The sequence below is a fragment of the Martes martes genome (assembly GCF_963455335.1).
Source record: "Martes martes genome assembly, chromosome: 13".
Taxonomy (NCBI): domain Eukaryota; kingdom Metazoa; phylum Chordata; class Mammalia; order Carnivora; family Mustelidae; genus Martes; species Martes martes.
The window spans coordinates 46662869-46684627 of NC_137901.1; the positions used below are offsets into that span (position 1 = coordinate 46662869).

At 38.7% G+C, this 21759-nt stretch overlaps 1 protein-coding gene across 6 annotated transcripts in view; it reads left to right on the forward strand.

The window, feature by feature from the left end:
• OSBPL1A (oxysterol binding protein like 1A) overlaps window positions 1-21759 on the forward strand; it is a 226835-nt gene that overhangs the window by 149544 nt on the left and 55532 nt on the right. For all 6 annotated transcript variants that reach the window (XM_080821884.1, XM_080821889.1, XM_080821885.1 and 3 more), the window contains one exon: window positions 1351-1507. In XM_080821884.1, the coding sequence (XP_080678010.1) occupies window positions 1351-1507 (157 nt within the window). The remainder of the gene's footprint in view (window positions 1-1350; window positions 1508-21759) is intronic.

Consider the following 21759-nt stretch of genomic DNA (forward strand, 5'->3'; position numbering starts at 1 on the left):
CAACACTTTATTATAAAATAGGCTTTGTGTCAGGTGATTTTGCCCAGTTGTCGGCTAATGTAAGTGAGCACATTTAAGTAGGCTAGGCTAAGCTGAGATGTTGGGTAGGTTGGGTGTATTAAATGCATTTGTGGCTTAATATTTTAAACTGATGATGAGTTAATTGGGATATAACCCCATTGTAAGTCAAGGGAGATCTGTAATTAGCCTGATGTGATAAAAATAAGGTTCCTTAATGTTGGCTGAGTTACAGAATGCTGCGGAGGGAAAAGAAAGCACTAACAAATTTGATTTACTGAATAGGTTAGCAGTAATATAAGCAGATGGCCAGTAAATTCTTTTAAGGAAGTTTGCTTGAATGTGTGTAAGAGTGCTTGCCTAGAGCTGAGGACAGTTGAGTATGTATGGTCCTCTGCTTAAGCAGGGGAGTCAGAAGTTCCCTTGAGTTATATTTTAATAGAAATATAGTAGGTACAATGTAGAGTTTTGGGGAGGTTGCTGTATTGAGCTGAAATCTATAGAGCATTAAATGAGTCAGAAGACCTGGGTTCAAATTCTGGTTCATCTGACTCCCAAACCATGAGACCACCAGCACACTGGTTAAGCGATAGTCCTGCCTTGCTGTCACCAAGGCACCCTGGAAGTGTGAAAAGGAGATGACAAATGGGATCATGCCTGGAAAATATAATGTGTTGTATAAAAATAAGTTGTCTTAGTATTCCCAAACAGGCAGATGGCTCTACCCGGAATACATAGCCAATTAGGAACATGGTATTTCTAGCCTAAAAATGCCTGCCTGATAATTGGATTTTATATGGACACTTTGAGCTTTAGCTCTTGAGGATTTAAATAATGTCATAGTAGAAGAAGTATTTTTTGAAGGATTTTAAAATTACCTTTGCTTTTGTGTCTACAGTATCAGCTGTAATTTAAACTTCCCACAAGTACAGCCACTATAGCTTTTTTCTTATACGTGAATTTTAAAATGTATGCTTTGTTGGTAAGTTATGCTTAAGATGCTTTGAGAGGGAATGTAAAAATAGAAATTTGGGGGGGAACTACTGAGTATGATTTCTGAAAGAATTGGGTAATCTCTGGAAATCTCTTGTAATGTGTAAAATCTGTTTAACCGTAAGTTTATATAAGCCTATACCTGTTTCATAAACCCACTTCAGCCTTATTGGGTGCAGGTTCTCAGAAATCCCTGAGGAGGTGGTTAACGGATGGATTGTTAAAGGACAAAGTAGGCTACTTAAGTTTCAAAGCCTAATGCGTTAGGGGAGATATCCATTGTTACTGCAGCCTCGCACCCAAGTTCAATTCACTGACTATGAACCTGCTCTGCCACAGAGTCCGAGTCCGAGCGGTCCCTGAGTCGACTGGAAGCCATAACGGCGTGCTCCTTGGAAGAGGAAGGAGAGCCCCTGAGCAGCAGAAAACACAGAATGTCAGAAGGAAAAGACTGTGGTGGTGGAGATGCTCTCTCCAATGGCATCAAAAAACACAGGTAGGATGGCCTTTAATGGTTACCGTTGCTAACTCTTATAAGATACTTCTGGTTCATGAAGAAAAGCACGCCTTCTCTTTGGTTTTCCCTCCCTGTGTTTATATTGCTGTTAGAACTTGATGCATTTAAGAGAAGAACATCATCTGTACTTGTAGGAACAAAGCATACAACGCGATGTTGGCAACCATGGTTTCGGGGACATAAATCCTCTAGCTGACAATTTAGCTAGGCTCTTCAGAACTGCCTTTTGCCATTGATGCTGGGCTCCTCTTTTCATCATACATGTTTTATGACTCTGCCTCCCGGTGCTATTTTAGTTTCTGGTCATTCGATCTGCTTGTTAGTTTTATTAAGAGTGGACTGTAATATTGCCTGCCTGTTGATACAATTTAGTTACATTTAAACAAAGACTTTTATTAAGCTCCAGGCTTTGTCGAACAGATCCATTTTACACTGTCTAATAACATTAGTATCTTTTTATTCCCTTGATGATTTCATCCTAGAGATTGTCCCAAATTCCTGAGATGCAGCAGACACACCGGAGCTCCCTTGTCTCTGCACGAGTGTGCACACGCAGTGGCTCGAGTGCCTGCTGCTATTTGTAAAATATTGATCAAATTACGGGTTAAGGGTAGATCCTGGTGTAAAAAGCACTTTGGGGGTAAGAACTTATTAACATTTAATTTCTATGGGATAGTTTTTGTTTGTTTAGTACTTGTAGGTTGTGTAACTCTCACTCCATTTCTGCGCCACGATTCTGGTCCCAGTTGGTCTCAATTATTGTTCTCCCAGGGAAAAATATCAATATCACTTCTGATTTATGTGTATTTGCCCCTTGCTAACAAAACAGTCTTAGTGTGTGCTTATTTTGAAAACATCAGTGAGTTACAGGTAACAAACTAACTAAAGCCAGAAGATATCCTCCAAACACACTCACCAGTGGAGTATACCGTTGCACATTATGTGGTGAGCAGTGAGTGTCTTTCCCGATTGCCTTCTGCAGTTTCTGCCCACTCCTTTGGGAGTCCAGGAATCCTGGCAGGCCTACCAATCATACGTCCTGATGGTCTGGTGAGAACACAGGTGAAATCTTCTGATGTGAGAAACCTACAAATAGTTTAAATTGTTTAAATAGCAGAAAGAGCCACTGTGCTCAGACGCTCTCCTAGCCAGGGGTGGGAGACACATTTCTCTAGTGCTCTTTTGGGCTTGGGGGCCCTGGTGTGTGTGCTTTCATTGTATCGGTAGTTACTGTGCACTTGACAAATACATTCTACTATATTCATATATTCTGTGTTGCATCTTAATTAGTCAACCCAGAATGGTAAGATGAGAAAGTTAAGGTGAAATTGTTAAAAATGAAATCAGGACAGGTCACTAAGAAAAACTACAAAGGAATGCAGCTCTAGGTAGTGACCTCACCAGAAACGTTAAAGTGATAAATGAACTGCAATTTATTAGACTTATAAATGTGACAGAATATTCTTTAGTTATTTAAAAGTAGGCAGGTTAGGAAATTGTCAGCAATCAGATGTATGGGGAAAACATAACAGCTTCCTATTTTATTTTATTTTATTTTTTTTTTTAAAGATTTTATTTATTTATTTGACAGACAGAGATCACAAGTATGCAGAGAGGCAGGCAGAGAGAGAGGAGGAAGCAGGCTCCCTGCCGAGCAGAGAGCCCGATGCGGGGCTCGATCCCAGGACCTGGGATCATGACCTGAGCCGAAGGCAGAGGCTTTAACCCACTGAGCCACCCAGGTGCCCCCAGCTTCCTATTTTAAAAAGTAATTGTTATGCTTTGGTTTTTTTTTTTTTTTTGGTTTTTTTTTTTGCATGAAGTTCTTTCTGATCAAATAAACAGAGCATATGCCATAAATAATTTAAAAGTTTCATTTCAGAGTAGAAAAGTGGAATATTCAATGTTATCAAATCCATCTTGCCTGTGTCCTCGATTGTGTTATAAATAATCTGCATTTATAATGGGCAATTATTGTGATGATATGAAGAATAATTTGAATCAATAGCAATTTTGGTGATGGCTTTAGAAAAGCAGCTAGAGAGGTGCCAGGGTGGCTCAGTCAGTTTAGCATCTGACCCTTGACTTGGGCTCCGGTCGTGATCTCAGGGTGGTGAGATTGAGCCCTGAGTTGAGCTCCGTCTTCAGCGCAGAGTCCACTTGTCCCACTCACTTTTCCACTCCCCTGCTTATGCTCATTTGTCTCTCATTTGTGGGAGGAAAAGAGGGAGGGAGGAAGGGAGACAGCGAACAGCGGAGCAAGTGAGCAGGGGTAGGGGGTAGTTTGAGTTGCTTTGTGGAAAATTAGCCTACACTATGCTATAGTCAGGTTTTTATTTACAGGGCTTCTTGTCATCTTGGCTGTGTTCCATAGGATCAGTTCTCTCCTCTTAGACTAATTTATGACATGTATTCAGAGCTCTAATCTTTTAACTTGTCAGTAGTTTGACCCAAGTTGTTATATTTGATCAAGATGTAGATACTTATTTCATTGGGTCTCTGGATATGGTATAAAAGATACTAATGTAGAATAGATTAGAGTGTGAAACAGTGGATCCATGTTATGATTCTGTAAATGTTATTTACTGTATTAATAGCATTAATAAATAAAAGGAGAAAAACGTATCATCATCCTAATAGATAAAAAGCAGGGGCACCTGGGTGGCTCACTTGGTTGAGGGTTGGACTCCTGATTTTGGCTCAGGTCACAATTTCATAGGTCATGAGATCGAGCCCCATGTTGGGCTCTGTGCTCACCACAGAGTTTGCTTCAGATTCTCTTCCCTCTACCCCTCCCCCTGCTCACTCCCTCTAATAAGAAATAAGTTAAAAAATAAAAGTCATTCATGATTAATAAATATCTTAGCAAACCACAAATAGAAGAGAACCTCTCTGATCTAGTTAAAAGTTACAAGGAACAAATTACCTAATGAGATATTAAGCACAGTAATTATAGTATCAGGAATAAGACAAGGTTGTCTGCTGTCATATTTGCTATTCGTCATTATTCAGAGGCCATAGTCATAGATCTTATTTACCCAGGAGATCTAGAAATAAACAGAACCATAAGTATCTACAGACAAATTGGTACAAGTGGGAGAGAAGTTTGGCAAGGTTGCTTTTATACAAAATCAGCTTTTTCCACTTCTGTGTACCGTCAACAGACAAACTGCAGCTAAAACTGGGAGGGTGCATATTAAGAGTGTCTATTAAAAAGTCTCTTACCTAGGAATAAATCTTAGCAAAAAACGTAATATTAAAGCTGACTGAAAGACCTAAAACTTACTGAAAAGGCAAGTACAGTGTCATAAAGGTGTTTTTGCCAAGTTGATCCGCAGATTCAATGTAATATTAATTAAAATCTCAATGTTGTTTTCCTTGGAAGTTGAAACATGGATTCCGAAATATGTATTTAAGTACATAGGGCTTTGAAGAGCCAAGATACTGCTCAAGAACCAGGTTGGGGGAAAGGAAGGCATTTGTTCTACCACATGTCAAAACTGATGGTAAATCTTTAGTGCAGAATTGTCCTGCAGGCAGACTGACCTGTAGAATTGAAGTAAAAGGTACCAAGACCCACCCATCTCGGCAACCTGGTGTATGGAGTGGAGCTAGCATAGCAGGTCACCGAGGAGGAGAATGGATTGTTCGGTACATGGTACTGAGATAGTCATTTACTGGGCACCCTCCAAAAAACCCAAGAAAGGAAACAGATCCTTATTTCATATACACAAATATAAATTCTAGATGAACTAAATGCTTTAATTTGAAAGAGCAAAATTTTAAAACTTGAAAGGAAATAATAAAGTATCTGCAGTTTTGAAATAGGGAAGAATTTCTTACAACAGAAATGTGATAGGGACTAAGTTTGTATCTGATTCTAGTTAGTGTACTTGTACTTATATTGATATATTTATTTGAATAAAGCCTTCTATAGTAAACGTGGCTACGAATCACAAAGGTTTATTTTGCTGAAATGGCAGATTAGGACTGCAGATAATCGCTTTGCTTACCCTTTATTTATCCTTCGTGAGTGCTTTAGAATTGAATTATTAGGTCGCCAGATAACAGCTGTCTTCTGTTTAGAAGTCATACAAAGAATATGCTTTCAAGTTGAAGTCAAACCTTAATTTAAAGAGATTGAGAACACAAGCAAAGACAGTAACTTCTGAGACCAAGAAAATGTTTTTAGTGGTAAGAAATTATTCAACTTTGAATACATCTAATCACTAGAATAAAACCATCTTGGTTTTGAAATCTCCCTGCAGATACAGGACAGATTATCTGCTTTCAGACTTGATTAGGTCAGGGCACAGAGTTAGTAACAAGTCACCCCCCCCCCCCACCTTCCCTGCCCCAGATGTCCTTTGGTGCCCTGTACTGAAGAAAATACTCCTGTCTGTCAGGAATGTTTGGGGTAACTCCCTATGGTCATGTAGTGATCAGGGTCATATTAGCAGGAGTCCAGGTGCACCTCTGATTTTCGAAAGACTGAAGAGTTATGGAAGAAAGAGCAAGAGCCTACCCAGAATTACTCAGATTTGTGGTAGGGCCTGTGAGGCTGGAGGGACCAGCAGGTTCCAAGGACACAGTGAATCTACACGCTCAGCCTTCTCTTTGTCCCAGAGTACTTATTTACTCCGGGAAGCAGAGAACAGAATTTGGGCCAGGGTACCACTGAGTGTGTGGGAGGCAGACCTGGCAGTCCTGGAGCTGCAGCTGGCTACTGAGGGGAAGGGACAGTGGAGGGGGGCCCCTGGGACACATTGGCAGGTTGGATACCCGCAGGCCACTCCAACTACATGGGTGGCCCACCTCTCCAACAAAAACACGTTTAGGGATTCCTGGACTAGTAAGAACTTGGCAAGTGGGAGCTAGGCACCCAAAAAAAAGGTTCAAATGCAAAATGCTTGTCTAGGGGTGCCTGGGGGGCTCAGTCTGTTAAGCGGCTGTCTTCAGTTCGGGTCATGATCTCAGGGTCCTGGGATCCAGCCTCACATCAGGCTCCCTGCTCAGTGGGAAGCCTGCTTCTCCCTCTCCCTCGGCCTGCTGCTCTACCTACTTGTGCTCGCTCTCTCTGTCTCTCTGTCAAATAAATAAAACCTTTAAAAAAGAAAAAAAAAAAAAGAAAGAAAGAAAGCTTATCTAGAACTACCAAGTTGTTAGGCCAGGGAGTCACTTGGGGTTTATTAGAAAGGAAAAGGCAAAGACCATTAGGGTCTAGATTCATGATAATTACCTTCCTAAAACTTATTCTCAGAAATTACTCTAGGAAAGCTGAGACATCTTTTCACAGACTTCACCTCTTTTAGCCTTAGTTTAAAAAGCAGAAGAGTTGTTGTTTTAAAAGTGGGTGCTGAGGCCTATAGGACTACCTCCTTGTCTTGCCCTGACCCCTAAACCACCTCTTTTGGGCTTGGGGCTCTTTAAAACACTGTTGGCAAAACAAAATCTTTCTAGCATTCTGTAAGCAAATGATAATGAGATATACTTTTATCTGACTCTAAGGGCTCATTCAAATCTGTTCTAGATCAGTGATTTTTTGTGGGCAGATGAGAGTAGTTTTCTAGGGCAGCCATAATCTGTAGAGCTAGGCTTGAGTGAGCAAAATAACAAAGAGCTAATGTTGTGTTGTTTGCCTTGATATGAAGAAGAGTAAAGATTGCGTTTTCTGGCACATAATTGCATTTTAGAAACTATATTACAGGAGTCTTCAAACCCATATGCAAGTAGAATCATATATAATCAACCCCTCATACCCATCATTCATCTTTGGTATCTATCATGTGCCCCACTTTGTTTTATCTCCATACCCCGCCACCACCTATACTTTCAGAAATTATCTTAAAAATTTTATCAGGGGCGCCTGGGTGGCTCAGTGGGTTGGGCCTCTGCCTTCAGCTCAGGTCATGATCCCATGGTCCTGGGATCGAGCCCTGCATCGGGCTCTCCGCTCAGCGGGGATCCTGCTTCCCCCTCTTTCTCTGCCTGCCTCTCTGCCTACTTGTGATCTCTCTCTGTCAAATAATAAAATCTTTAAAAAAAATTTTTTTTATCAAATCCGAAATGCAATTTCATCTTTAATTTAGTGTGAATCTTTAAAACACTGGGACTCTTATTTTCTAAAACCACAGTACCATTATGATACCTAAAAACCAGTGTCTCAGATCATCATCAAATAGTATTCATTTTTTCCTGATTGTCTCATAAATGCCACTTAGTAATTAGATCTAAAATGTCATTTAATAATTCAAATCCAGAAGGTCCACATACTGCATTTGGTTTATATGTATCTTCAATCTCTTTTAATCTCTAGACTTCTCCTCTTCCTCATTTTTTTCTTGCCAGTTATTTGCAGAAGAAACTTGGTCGTTTGTCCTGTAGAGTAACCCACAATTTGGATATTGCTGGTTGCATTCCCATGGTGTCACTTAACATATTCTTTTACTCATGAATTGCCTTTAAACAGGTGGTTATATAGAGAGGCTCAGCCAGATTTAGGTTTGAACTGTTTGGCACAAAATACTTCATAGGTGTACCTGCTGTTACGTCTATTGGGGAGCACATGCTGTCTGGTTTTCCTGTTTATAACATTGAGATTGATGTCCTGGGGTGTCAGGCATTGTCAGTCTGACACATCCATGATAAAGTTGTCCAATAGCCTTGAACCTAATGATTTTTAGCAGCCACTATTGGTCAGTGTCAACATCCTTGTTTTATTAGGGTCTGTAAAATGGTTGTATTACATTTCTGTCATTCGTTCTACTTAGGCAGAACCATTTTGTAAAGAAAAAACTATTTCCAGAATATGTTGGTTCCCTGACATCCTCCAGAGGTAATATATGAAAGAATGGATTGGGCTGCATAAATCTCTTGTGGCTATTTTTCCCATCTTTGGTCAAAGAGAGACCCTCTGTGTCCTTCTGACAGGACCCCAGGTAGTTAGTTATTTTTTTAGGTATAAATTTATTTTTATTTATTTAATTTTAAAAGATTTTATTTATTTATTTGACAGAGAGAGCACAAGTAGGCAGAGAGGCAGGTAGAGGGAGAGGGGGAAGCAGGGTCCCTGCTGAGCAGAGAACCCGATGCGGGGCTCCATCCCAGGAGCCTGAGATCATGACCTGAGCTGAAGGCACAGGCTTAACCCACTGAGCCACCCAGGCGCCCCTAGGTATAATTTTAATATAGTAATTCAGTTGTCTCTGACAGCTGGTTTGCTTTCTGATACAAAGAGATGTTTCAGGCTTATCTGGTATGCTTCCTGCCCCAGATCTAGAGTCGGCTTTTTCTCTAAGGAGCCACATTTCATTTTAGCGGAAAATAATACTTAGCTGTTACAATTCCTGTAGTAAGAATGTTCTGTACTACTGGTTTGGCCACCGTTCTCAGTCCTTTTCAGAAGAGGTGAGCCCCTGCTCCTTGTAAGGAAAAGTGCTTCATGAGTTCATCCCAAGATATTTCTAGTTAAAATTTTTGGATTCTAAGGTTTTCCTTCTAATTCCTTTGATTTTATTTGCAATATATGGCTCCTAATGACATTTATATAATTACCTATTTTCTTTAATACGTTAGTCTCTCTCTCTCTCTCTCTCTCTCTCTCTCTCACACACACACACACACACACACACACACAGATGTAGAAATACTGTTACCAACAGTGTGGTTGCTGAAAAGAATGTCAGCTTCCTTTGTAGTTCCTTTTAATATATTCCTTCTGGGATGTAAAGTAGTGTTGTGTTTGAAAGTCACATTCTGTGTAGTTAAACTACTAACTTGTTACACAGATTTCATTTGTTTCATGTGCTTTCAGGTTTTAGAGATTCCCTTTGACTCAGGTTTTTTTTTTTCAGGTTAAGTGAAGTAGTTTCATGATTTCAAAGTCAAAAATACAAAACAAGGTATGTTTAGAAAAATCTAGTTTCCATTCTTATCCCCTCACTGTTGTTTCCCTCCTCCCCCTAAATGTAATCATTATTACAGTCTCCTAGTTTTTAATATAAGCAGTGTTAAGATATGTTCATATTCATTTTTTAATTATAAAAGATAAACTGTATAACTTTGCTCTTTTTTCCCACTTAATATATGCTAATTCCAATTCTTTTGGTCTCACATTCCTTGATACTAATCATTTGGGTTGTCTACAACCCTTAAAAATTGCACGTATGTGTGCCTATATATCATATTTAGAGTAGAGATTATTCTCCTTAAAATTTTTAACTGGTGATACATGCATGTGCTTCAAAGTTCAGAAGTGTAATAGGGCATATTTCACAAATTTTAACTCACTTTTTAAGCTAGCCATGCTCCCTCCTTTCCCCAAATGCAGTCATTAGTACTGCAGATCGTATTGTCTCTTCATACAAATGATAGAAAATGCATACGTACAGTTCTTGACCCTGCTTTTCAATATATATATATATATATATATATATATATATAGTTATTCAACAAATATGTTTTGTTGAATAATTTTCCCTATTCAAGAAGCTGAAGTTACTTTTCGAACAAAGTCCTTATTTCTGTGGAGTGTCCATTTCTGCACTGAGGGATGTTTAGCATCTTTTTGTGTATTTGAGGTCTTTTTGTATTTCTTTTTCCATGAATTGCTCATATCCTTTTCCCATTTTTCTGTAGGAATGTTAGACTCACCAATTTTCAGTGCTGTATAGTATCATTGGAGAAACTAGATTTTAAATGTTACATGGACTGAAAATATTTTTTTCCGGATTTGCCAACAGGAAAGATAATTCTCAGAATTTTTAATTCTGAACACATAGTGAAAAATACATCTACTCAAAAGCTTTAATAAATGACATTTTAATCCTATTTTTGTTTCTGAATTTTTCACATGAACATATGTTCTTTGGAAAAAATATTTAAGTGAATTAGAACAATGTAGTCATTAAGAACTACCTGGGTTTGAATCCCGTGTCTACCACTTTTCTGACCTAAGCAAGTTATAATTTTTTTGAAACTCAACTTCTTCATCTGTAAAATGGATGTGATAATAAGGCCTACCTTATTGGCTTATGATAATTAAAGAGATAATTTGTGTAAAGCGACTTTGTCTAATTAAATGTCAGGTACTGTTAAGGGAGAAAACTGATAAACCCTTGGCAAAAACAGGCAAATGGAATTGTTTTCTTCCTTTCTTTTAACTTAAAAGGTCTTTGGATGAGTTTTGGAAGTTTAAATTGTCCTTTAAACTGAAATTTGGGGGGCACCTGGGTGGCTCAGTGGGTTAAAGCCTCTGCCTGGGATCAAGCCCTGCATCAGGCTCTCTGCTCAGCGGGGAGCCTGCTTCCTCCTCTCTCTCTGCCTGCCTCTCTGCCTACTTGTGATCTCTGTCTGTCCAATTAATAAATAAAATCTTAAAAAAAAAAAACAAATTTGGGAAAGAGGTAGCTGAAATGAAAGTGTTGATCTTGGAATAACATAGTTACCTTTAATAAATGTGAAATAAGGAAAATATCCTCCACATTTAATGTCTTCTGTGGTTGATTTCCATTATATTTTAAAAAGATACAGTTAAATTGAAACATGGCTTTTCTTTCTGTTGTGAGTGGAAAGGTGTGCCTGGCCTCAGCAAAGCTGGTTGTAAACTTACATTGTCAGAAGTGTAAACAAGAGGTGACTGGAGGCTTAAAGCTCTGTTATTCATTCCTTGGTCCTTGGAGATTACTTTCCCCATACAGAGGTCTCATTACTTCTCCTTTTGATCCCTAGGCTTTTTGAATCTCCTAGGTAAATATCTAATTTCTATTTCAAGTTTGCTTTATATATACTTAAAACCTCAGAATATCAAAGGGAAGAAGTTAGATATTAATAAAACGGACATTCTTGCTTGGCATCTTGCTCTATTTGAACATATACCCTCCAGATGAAAACAGGGTTTTGAGTGCCTAGAAAATCTCTGTCAGGATAACTTGGTCTTTTAATGCCCTGCCTTTTTCTACTTACTGTGTCCATTTCTTAATTCCAGTGATTCATATGTTGGGCATCCTGACTTCTGATGGCATGTGGGATTTGGTCTTTACAGATACATTGAGGTATCTCCTTCCTGTTGGAGCTGATGCTAATCTAAATTTTGCCTAAAGGAGAAAACTGCCTCTGGGGACAGACAGCTTTTCAGTATTGTTTGCTTTGCTTGTTAGCTTAGGAGGAATATACCTCTTTCAGAAAACACCATATATAATAATAATAATGACTTCCAAGGTCAATAAAATCAAGAAATGACTTTTTTTTTTTAAGATTTTATTTATTTGACAGAGAAATCACAAGTAAGCAGAGAGGCAGGCAGAGAGAGAGGGGGAAGCAGGCTCCCTGTTGAGCAGAGTCCAACACGGAGCTTGATCCCAGGACCCTGAGATCATGTTCTGAGCTGAAGGCAGAGGCTTAACCCAGTGAGTCATCCAGGTGCTCCAAGAAGTGACTGTTTTAAAAACATAGAGTTCCTTTAACAGTTTGCTGCTTTGTGCCTTTAAATCTTCATAAAAATTTGGTTTTTATACAACTTTTTCTGGGACGCCTGGGCGGCTCAGTGGGTTAAGCATCTGCCTTCAGGTCAGGTCATGATCCCAGGGTCCTGAGATTGAGTCCCGCATCAGGCTCCTTGCTCAGTGGGAAGCCTGCTTCTCCTTCTGCCCTCCGCTCCCCCTGCTTGCGTGCGCGCGCACTCTCTCTCTCTCTCTGATAAATAAAATCTTAAAAAAAAAACAAAACCTCTTTTGAAACCTATTGACTGCATAAAATGTAATATACCCTAATCGTGCAATATAACCTGCTGTTGAGTCGTGTTGCTATAACACCATGTAGAGGCAGGATTTGAAACCTTAGGATGAAATTCCATGTTGTCATTGTAAGTATTCTCAAAGCCAATTCCTTGTTAATGCAGCCGTGACTCCCATTAATTACACATCCTGGTTAACCGGGAAGCATTGTGCCACGCATCTGACAAATGTGGAAAATGTAAATAAGTAAGCAGGAATGCGTACTGTTATGATGGAATAAGATAATGTGATGTTTGGTACAGCAGCGTACAGCCAGCTTTTAGGAAGAGGTGTGAGAGAGGGAGAGAGAGCACATAACTGCATACCAGTGCTGAAGTAAAATAGTGTCCTTGCTGGACCCTAAGAGCACATTTGAGGCCGTTAACTGGTCTCAGCAAAACAGGTATCTGTAGGTGAGCCATAGTAGATAGTTAGTAACCATAGATTCTTCACAGTGTTGTTTTGCTTCTGTGCTGTGGCATTTTCAGTCTCTTCATACCTTGAGTATATTGCCATGAATTCTAGTATGTGAAAGTGTAACATGATCAGAAGGTGACTGAGAACCATCAGCTTAATTAATGTGCTTTCTCTTCCCTTCTGGGTTTCGTTCTGGCTCAGTGACTTACTATAGCTATTTGGTTTTAATAAGCATGTAATCTGTCCACACCTTAGCTGCTTCCTCTCTAAAATGGCCAGTGCCCTACAAAAGTACAGTCCGGTAGCAAGATGGCTAGAACCTAGGTCTTTTGGTTGCTGAAGCTGCTGTCTTCCAAATGTATTCGAACCCAGGGCTGTTTACAATATCGTGCATAATATTAATGGCTGCAGTTTACATTTGGATTACAAACTGATGTATATAATGTACTTTTACAAACCCCATAGCTTCTGATTCTCAAATATCTTTCAGTTAGACGAAGGGCAGGTATTATCATATCCTCAATTCTACAAATGAGGAAGGTGAACCACAGAAGGTTTAACTAACTTGCCCCCAATCATTTAGCCAATAAATGATAGGACCTGCATTCAAACCAGGTTTTCTGATTTCAGAGCCTTTGTGCTTTTCCTAAAATTTGAGTCTTTTTAGATATTTAGAAAAACAAAGATTTATATACCTAGACAAAGGCTTCATATTCTGAAATTTAAGATAATTTGTCCCAGTCTTTAATTCAGTTCTGTTTGTTTCTTTTACATGATAATTTACTGTGAATTAACAACATAGTTCCAAAGCCTTTATTAAGCATGCATCTGCTGTTGCCTCAGTGCTGGGCAGTATTACACATTAAAGTGGACATGCAGCTAGTCTCTGGGCCTTTATAAGCTTCCACTTGTGTAAACATGAGCCTACCCAAGGAACACATGAACATGTTGAAAGTTCTGCCAATTTTAAACAGATCTGGTATCTGTTCTTAAACAATCCTAAAGGGGGGAAAATCATTTTATTTTCCTATAATCTCCACTGTCCACCAAGTTCCTACCAAAGTAGACCGCTCCAAAGGATGCAGGAATAATTACAGGTATAATGTTTTTATAGAAATTACTTGTTTTTCCTCAGTAACTGTGCATTCTCATGTTATTGAAAACCAAGCTTTTGGGCTATTTTCCTTCAGTATATGACTGACATAATCTATCAGAAAGAACAAGAAAATCTCAGAAGGCCGGGTACACTACTTGGATCTGATTGTACGTTTTAGGACACTGTGTATGTAGTCTGTCTTAGCAGAAGAAATCTTCTTAGAAAAGAGGAAGAATGCTGTCCTTTGCAGTACAGGTATTTCGCTGTGCTCAAAGCAATCAGAAAAGAAACCAAAGGGAAACTAACATACATGTTGGATATCACCATGGCGGTATTACGTGTCATGGAGTAGGAAGGAACTAGAAATTCAACTCTCCCTAGAAATTCTGTCTGTCTTAATGGTAAGCAGTCGGAAGCACCTCAGATCACTTAAAAAGGAAGTTAAATCAGGCTGTTGAACTGGCTAAAGCAGATCACAAACAAATTGTTAACATTCATTCTGAAAGAGTAGATGTGGTTTATAGGGAAATAAGCCTAAAAGGTCCAGAGCCAAGGAAAGAAGTGGAGTGGTATTGGCACCGCTATCATTCAGTCCATCTCTGCTTCTCTTTGTGTCTTCTCTTGTTACCTGTTTTTTGCATAGCCCCCAACACTTGTTTCAGGGATTCAGAGCCCTGGTCCTCAATGTTCAGGTAACATACAGCTGGTTAAATTCTTTTTTTTTTTTTTTTAATTTTATTTGACAGAGAGAAATCAGAGCTAGGCAGAGAGGCAGACAAAGAGAGGGGGAAGCAGGCTCCCGCTGAGCAGAGAGCCCGATGCGGGGCTCGATCCCAGGACCCTGAGATCACGACCCGAGCTGAAGGCAGAGGCTCAAACCACTGAGCCACCCAGGCGCCCCACATACAGCTGGTTAAACACAGTCTTGGTCCAGAGTTGCATTCAGAGATCAACCGTAGCCATCAAGTACTCAGATCTGCTCGAGGGTCTCACCATATCTTGCACTGCCTATCCTGCTGGAGCATATTCAGGTTCCAAGGCAGGACATTTCTTAGCATAGAGTCTAGGAAAAAAAATTTTTTTTTTTTTTAAAGAAAATTCTGATAGAGTCAGGAAAGTCTTCTTTTCCATCTCCTGCCAACAAAATTGCTAGCAATAAAACAGCCTCAGATCCTTTCTGGAATGTGGGGGGGGGGGGTATTAGTAGAAGATTCTGCTCATCATCTTGAAGCCTTTCTGCTCCTTAGCTGGCCACACTGTGAGGCTTCAGTAAGTAAACCCTTGTGTGAGACAGGGAGGAAGATCACTAGCTCTGTTCTGTGCCATACACACCATGCATTTCATCAGTTTCCATGTCATTAAAACCACTTCCTTTAGGTCTAAACGGCCTTACCACGATCTACTCACCCAGCTTCATTTCAGTTACTTCACATCTGTTCTAGCTCCCATAGCATGAAATCTAGTTACTCTTAGAGATAAGGATGAGCTCCCTGTCCCTAGGTAAAGGTTTGTTTCTCTGTCCCACATTCCTCTCAACTAATGCTGAGCACTGTGAAGTAGGCCCATAGTGAGGGATCCAGCTGCCCAAAAGGACATCATCTTTCTAAACTGAAAGACTAGTTCATAGGTACAGTAGTGCCCCTTTTCTGCAGGGGGTACCTTCTAAGACCCCCCGTGGATGCCTGAAACCACAGATAGTACCAAACCCTGTGTACATTGTTCTTTCCTATACATACACACCTATGGTAAAGTTTAATTTATAAATTAGGCACAGAAAAGATGAGCAATAATAAAATAGAAAATTATAACAGTATACCGTGATAAAAGCTATGTGAATGTGTTCTTTGTGTTAGGATATCTTACAAAACTGTATTCACCCTTCTCATGACGATGTGAGATGATGAAATGCCTACCTGAGAGGTGAGGTGAATGACTTAGTCATCGTGACATTAGCATTAGGTTACTGTTGACTTTGTAACAGTAAATCAGAAGGGGGATCTCTGCTTCCAGACCGTGAAGCTGCAGAAAGCAAAACCATGAATAAGGGGGGACTGTTACATGTTCTTATCAGTCCGTTTTGGCTTGGAAATGTGATGGTTTTCTAGGCTCTCCTGTTAGTCCAGTAATGGTAGTAAACTAACAGGAGTAGGAAGTACACTTGCTATGTTACTGAATTGGTCAATGAATCCTAAGTTTTAGAAAGCCAGTATGAAGATAGTTTGAAATTCTGAATATGCAGTTTTGATTTATTAAAATCAAAACATGTAAAGCAAATATAACCACCTGACCTCTTTGCTGTGCAGAGCCAGATTTACCAAGATTTATTATTCATAGATAATTTCTAAATTAAAAGATCAAAAATGAAAAATCTCGTTAGAAAAATATACAGCAAAACCAGATAATAATGTTCAATAATTACATGAAATTATCCCACTAAGCTTAAAATAAACCAAGTTAGATTTTTTTTAAAGATATGCAATAACTAGAAAGGCATATGACTAGTCTTAAAGCTCTCCCCTTAGACGTGTACCAACTTGCTTCTAAGATTCTAAGCTAATTTTAGTTGAAGATGTCTCAGAGCAGGTTAGATAGACAGCTGTCATCTAACCCCATCACCTTCACGTATGACTCAGCCCTAAGTCACGGCACTGGCTGATAATCGGCTTCAGAATGGCATCCGAGTTATGCAGAGAGAACTTGCAGTTCCTGTGTTGTCTGGATTCAAACCTGGAAGTTGGTAGAAGGTACATTACAATATCAGTCATGCGAGAAAAGAATTGTAAGTGATGTAGTCTATTTTTTAAAACCTGTCGAAGTTCACTTTTATTAAAATGAAGATAGGTAGATTTGGGGATTTAACTGCCTTGTGTAGGTAAATTTTAGGTATTTTAATTATGTTGATTTCAATATATTAGTTTATAGAGTATTTCCTTTACAAGATGCTTTCGAAGACCTTTTTCTCCCCAAAGATCTTAAATTTCCTTCTGTATTACAACTACAGTTTCAATTAATGTTACATGACTAAGGAATAACAGTATTTTTAAGACTGTGGAAATAATTCTTAACAATTTTGGAGGGGAAACCTTATTTTTCCCTATTGTATAACAGTATAATTTTCATAATGAGAAGATCAGATTGAAGCAATTTAAGCTGAAATTCTTTGAGTTGAATGACCAAAGAAACTAGTTTTACTCCTATAGTTAAATGTTAAGATAATATGAAAAACTGTTTCCATTTTTTTAGGCAGTCAGGTAAACTATTGTAGATAAATTGTGTTTGGAAATTTTTAGTTTTACCTTCTTAAGATAAGATTTAATATTGCTTTCAAATATCTTAATGATTTCAAATCTCTAAAACTGTTTAGATGAAGAAAGGCCAACTTTTAAAGCAGAATCCAGAAAAATTATACTGTTCTTGTGTGTGTGTGTGTGTGTGTGTGTGTTTTAAGAGGGAGAGAGATAAAGGATGGAGGAGAGGGCAGAAGGAGAGGGATAGAGAGAATCTTAAGCAAGTTCCATGCCCAGCTCAGAGCCCAACTTGGGGCTTGATCTCACGACCCTGACCATGGCCTGAGCCAAAATTGAGAGTCGTATGCTTAACCCACTGAGCCACGCAGTTGCCCCTAGAAAAATGACATTTTGGAACAGATGTATCTCAGCTATATACATTCTTGAATATTTTATTGATCCTGCCTCCTATTATCATCAAAACCAGTCATAGTAGTTGGAATTCAGTGAATATTTGTGAGATGAATGTTTGTAGAGGTTTTTGATTTTCGCTTGATAACATTAAAAAAATTATTATTGAAGTATAGTTGACATACAATATTATATTAGTCTTAGGTGGACAACAGGGATTCAACATTTCTGTGCATTACACAGTGCTCACGACAGTATGTATAGTTACCATCACCATACAACATGATTACAGTATATTGACTGTATTCCTTATGCTTACTTCTCATCCCTGCAGATGATTTATTTTTTAACTCGAAGTGTATACCTCTTAATCATCATCTCCTATTTTGCCCACCGTCTACTTCCCTCTTCTGTGGCAACCACCAGTTTGTTCTCTACATGGCTGACTCTGTTTCTGTTTTGTTTGTTCATTTGTTGAAAGTGAAATTAGACAGTATTTCTGACTCCTTTCACTTAGCATAATATGCTCTAGGCCCATCCACATGGTCACAAACAGATCTCATTCTTTTTTTACCACTGAGTAATATTCCGTTATAAATATATACGCCATATCTTCTTCTTTTTTTTTTTTTAAGATCTTATTTATTTGATAGAGATCACAAGTAGGCAGAGAGGCAGGCAGAGAGAGGAGGAAGCACGCTCCCTGCTGAGCAGAGAGCCCCAGGCAGGGCTCAATCCCAGGACCCTGGGATCATGACCCAAGCCGAAGGCAGAGGCTTTAACCCACTGAGCCACCCAGGTGCCCCACATCTTCTTTATCCATTCATGGATCATTGGACTTTTGTTGCTTCCGTATCTTGGCTGTTGTAATAATGCTGCAGTGAACATAGGGGTGCGTTTACCTTTGAATTAGTGTTTTGGTTTCTTTAGAAAAATACCCAGAAGTGAATTGCTGGCTCATGTGGTAGTCCTGTTTTTAATTTTTTGAGGAACCTCTCGTTGGTTACCACCAACCAACAGTGCATGAGGGGTTCCCTATTCATCACATGCTTGCCCACATGTGTCATTTCTCGTCTTTTTGATAATAGGCATTCTGACATGTGTGAGGTGATATCTCATTTTGGTTCTGATTTGCATTTTTTGATAAGTGGTGTTGATTTAGTATCTTTTCATGTGTCTGTTAACCATCTGTATGTCTTCTTTGGAAAAGTATTCAGGTCTTCTGCCCACTTTTGTTTGGACCTTTTTTTTAAGTGTGGAGTTGTATAAATTCTTTGTATATTTTGGATATTAACCCCTTACAGATATATCGTTTGCAAATATCTTCTTATGTAGTAGGTTGCCTTTTCATTTTGTTGATGGTTTCATTTGTTCTGCAAAAGCTTTTTATTTTAATGTAGTCCCAATAGTTTATTTTTGCTTTTGTTGCCCTAGCCTGAGGGGACCTATCCAAAAAAATATTGCTAAGACTGATGTCTAAGAGTTTACTACTGGTGTTTTCTTCTAGGAGTTTTATGGTTTCCCATCTCACATTTAAGGCCTTTAATCCAGTTTGTCTTTGTATGTGGTATAAGGAAGTGGTCGTGTATGTAGCTGTTCGGTTTTCCCAGCACCATTTATTCAGGAGACTTTCTTTTCCCCATTGTATGTTCTTGCCTCCTTCATGGTAGATTAATTGACTAAGTAGGCATGGATTATTTCTTGGCTCTCTTTTTCTGTTCCATTGATTTTGGTCTTTTTATGCCAGTATGATAGTATTTTGATTACCGTAGCGTTTCTGGTATATTTTGAAATCAGGGAGCATGATACCTACCTCTAGCTTTAGTCTTCTTTCTCAATATTACTTTGGCTGTTTGGGATCTTTTGTGGTTCCAAGCAAATTTCAGGATTATTTGTTCTAGTTCTGTGAAGCATGTCATTGGTATTTTAATAGAGATTGCTTTAAATCTGTAGGTTGCTTTGGGTATTATAGACATTTGACAACATTAAATTTTTTCAGTCTGTGAACATGAAGTATATTTCCATTTACTTGTGTCATTGTCAGTTTCCTTCATCAGTATCTTACATTTTTCAGAGCACAAGTCTTTTACCAAATTGTTTAAATTTATTCCTAGGTATTTTTGTTCTTTTTGATGCAATTATAAATGAAATTGTTTTCTTAATTTCTCTTTCTGCTACTTCATTATTAGTATAGAAATAAGACAGATTTCTGTATATTTTGTACCCTGCAGCTTGATTAAATTTATCAGTTCTAATATTTTTTTGATAGAGTGTTTAGGGTTTTCTCTATATAGTATCAGGTCATCTGCAGATAGTGAGAATTTTACTTCTTCATTAACCAGCTGGCTGACTTTTTTTTGTCTGATTGCTGTGGCTAGGACTCGCAGTACTGTGTGGAATGAAAGTGGTGAGAGTGGGCATTTATTTTGTTTCTGATATTAAAGCTTCCAGCTTTTCACCATGGAATATGGTGTTAGCTGTGGGTTTGTCATATATGGCTTTTATCATGCTGAGGTGTGATTCCTGTATACCACTTTGTTGAGGGTTTTATCATAAATGGATGTTGAATTTTGTCAAATGTTCTTCCTGCATCTATTGAGATAAGCATATGATTTCTACCCTTCTTTTTGTTTATGTAGTATATCACTGTTGGGTCCATTATCAAAGGAACAGACTGAGACAAAGTGAAAGTTATGCAAAGCCCTATTCTATGCCAGGCATTGGAAGTTAGACTGACCGGCCAGGGGAACAAGACGGAGACAAAGTGAAAGTTATGTAAAGCTTTATTCTATGCCAAGCATTAGAAGTCAGACTGACTGGCCAGGGCCGCCTCCGAAGAGAGCAACCCCACCTTGGTCTTACAGGTTAGTTTTATAGGATGCAACCGCAGACCTCTGTGTATGTGGCTTTGGCTGATTGGATGTCTCCTACCTGTGTGTTTTAGTAACAGTTACCTGGAACTGATATCAATAACTGTTGAGGCATTTATTAAACAAAATGGCCTTGTTTTAGGTGTGTGTTTTAGCAACAGTTACCTGGAACTGGTATCAGTAACTGCTGAGGCATTTATTGAACAACAAAATGTCTATCTAGGCAACATGGAGTCACTATGGCTAAGTAGGCCCAGGCAGGCCCTAGGGGTTTAACAGGTTTTAACGTGGAATTGGCCCCAACAATCGTGTTGATTGATTCGTGGATATTGAAACGTCCTGCATCCCGACAATAAATCCCACTTGATCATGGTGTATAACCCTTTTAATGTATTGTTGAATTTGGCTTGCTAATACTTTGTTGGGGATTTTTACATCTTCATTTATCAGGGTTATTGGACTATAATTTTCTTTTTCTTTTTTTTTTTTTGTAGTGTCTTTGTCTGGTTTTGGTATCAGGGTAATTCTGGCCTCATAGAACAAACTTGGAAATGTTCCTTCCTCATCCATTTTTTAGAATTGTTTGAGAAAGATAGGTATTAATTCTTCTTTAAATGTTTTGTAGAATTCACTGTGAATTCATCTGGTCCTGGAATTTTGTTGGGACTTTGGTTACTAATTCAGTTTTATTACTAGTAATCTGTTCAGATTTTCTATTTCTGATTCAGTCTTGGAAGATTCTTCTAGAGTGTTCAGTTTCTTGGCAGATAATTGTTCATTATATTCTCTTCTTACAACCTTTTATATTTCTGTGGTGGTGTAATTTTTCCTCTTTCATTTCTAATTTTATTTGGGGGGACATTCTTTTTTTCTTGATGAGTCTGGCTAAAGATTTATTAATTTTGTTTATCTTTTCAAAGAACCATCTCTCATTTTCATTGATCTTTTCTCTTTTCCTGGTTCCTATTTCATTTGTTACCACTCTGATGTTCATTATTTTTTTGCTTATGCTAACTTTGGGCTTCGTTCTTCCTATAGTTTCTTTAGGTGAAAGGTTAGATTATTTGATATATTTCTTTCTGAGGTAGACCTGCATCACTATAAACTTCCCTCTTAGAACTGCTTATGCTGTAGTGCTAGATTTTGGAATGTTGTGTTTTCTTTTTTTTTTTTTTTTTTTTTTAAGATTTTATTTATTTATTTGACAGAGATCACAAGTAGGCAGAGAGGCAGGCAGAGAGAGAGAGGAGGAAGCAGGCTCCCTGCTGAGCAGAGAGCCCGACGTGGGGCTCGATCCCAGGACCCTGGGATCATGACCCGAGCCGAAAGCAGAGGCTTTAAGCCACTGAGCCACCCAGGCGCCCCTGGAATGTTGTGTTTTCATTTTTATTTGTCTCAACGTAATTTTTTATTTCCTGTTTGGTTTCTTTGTTGACCT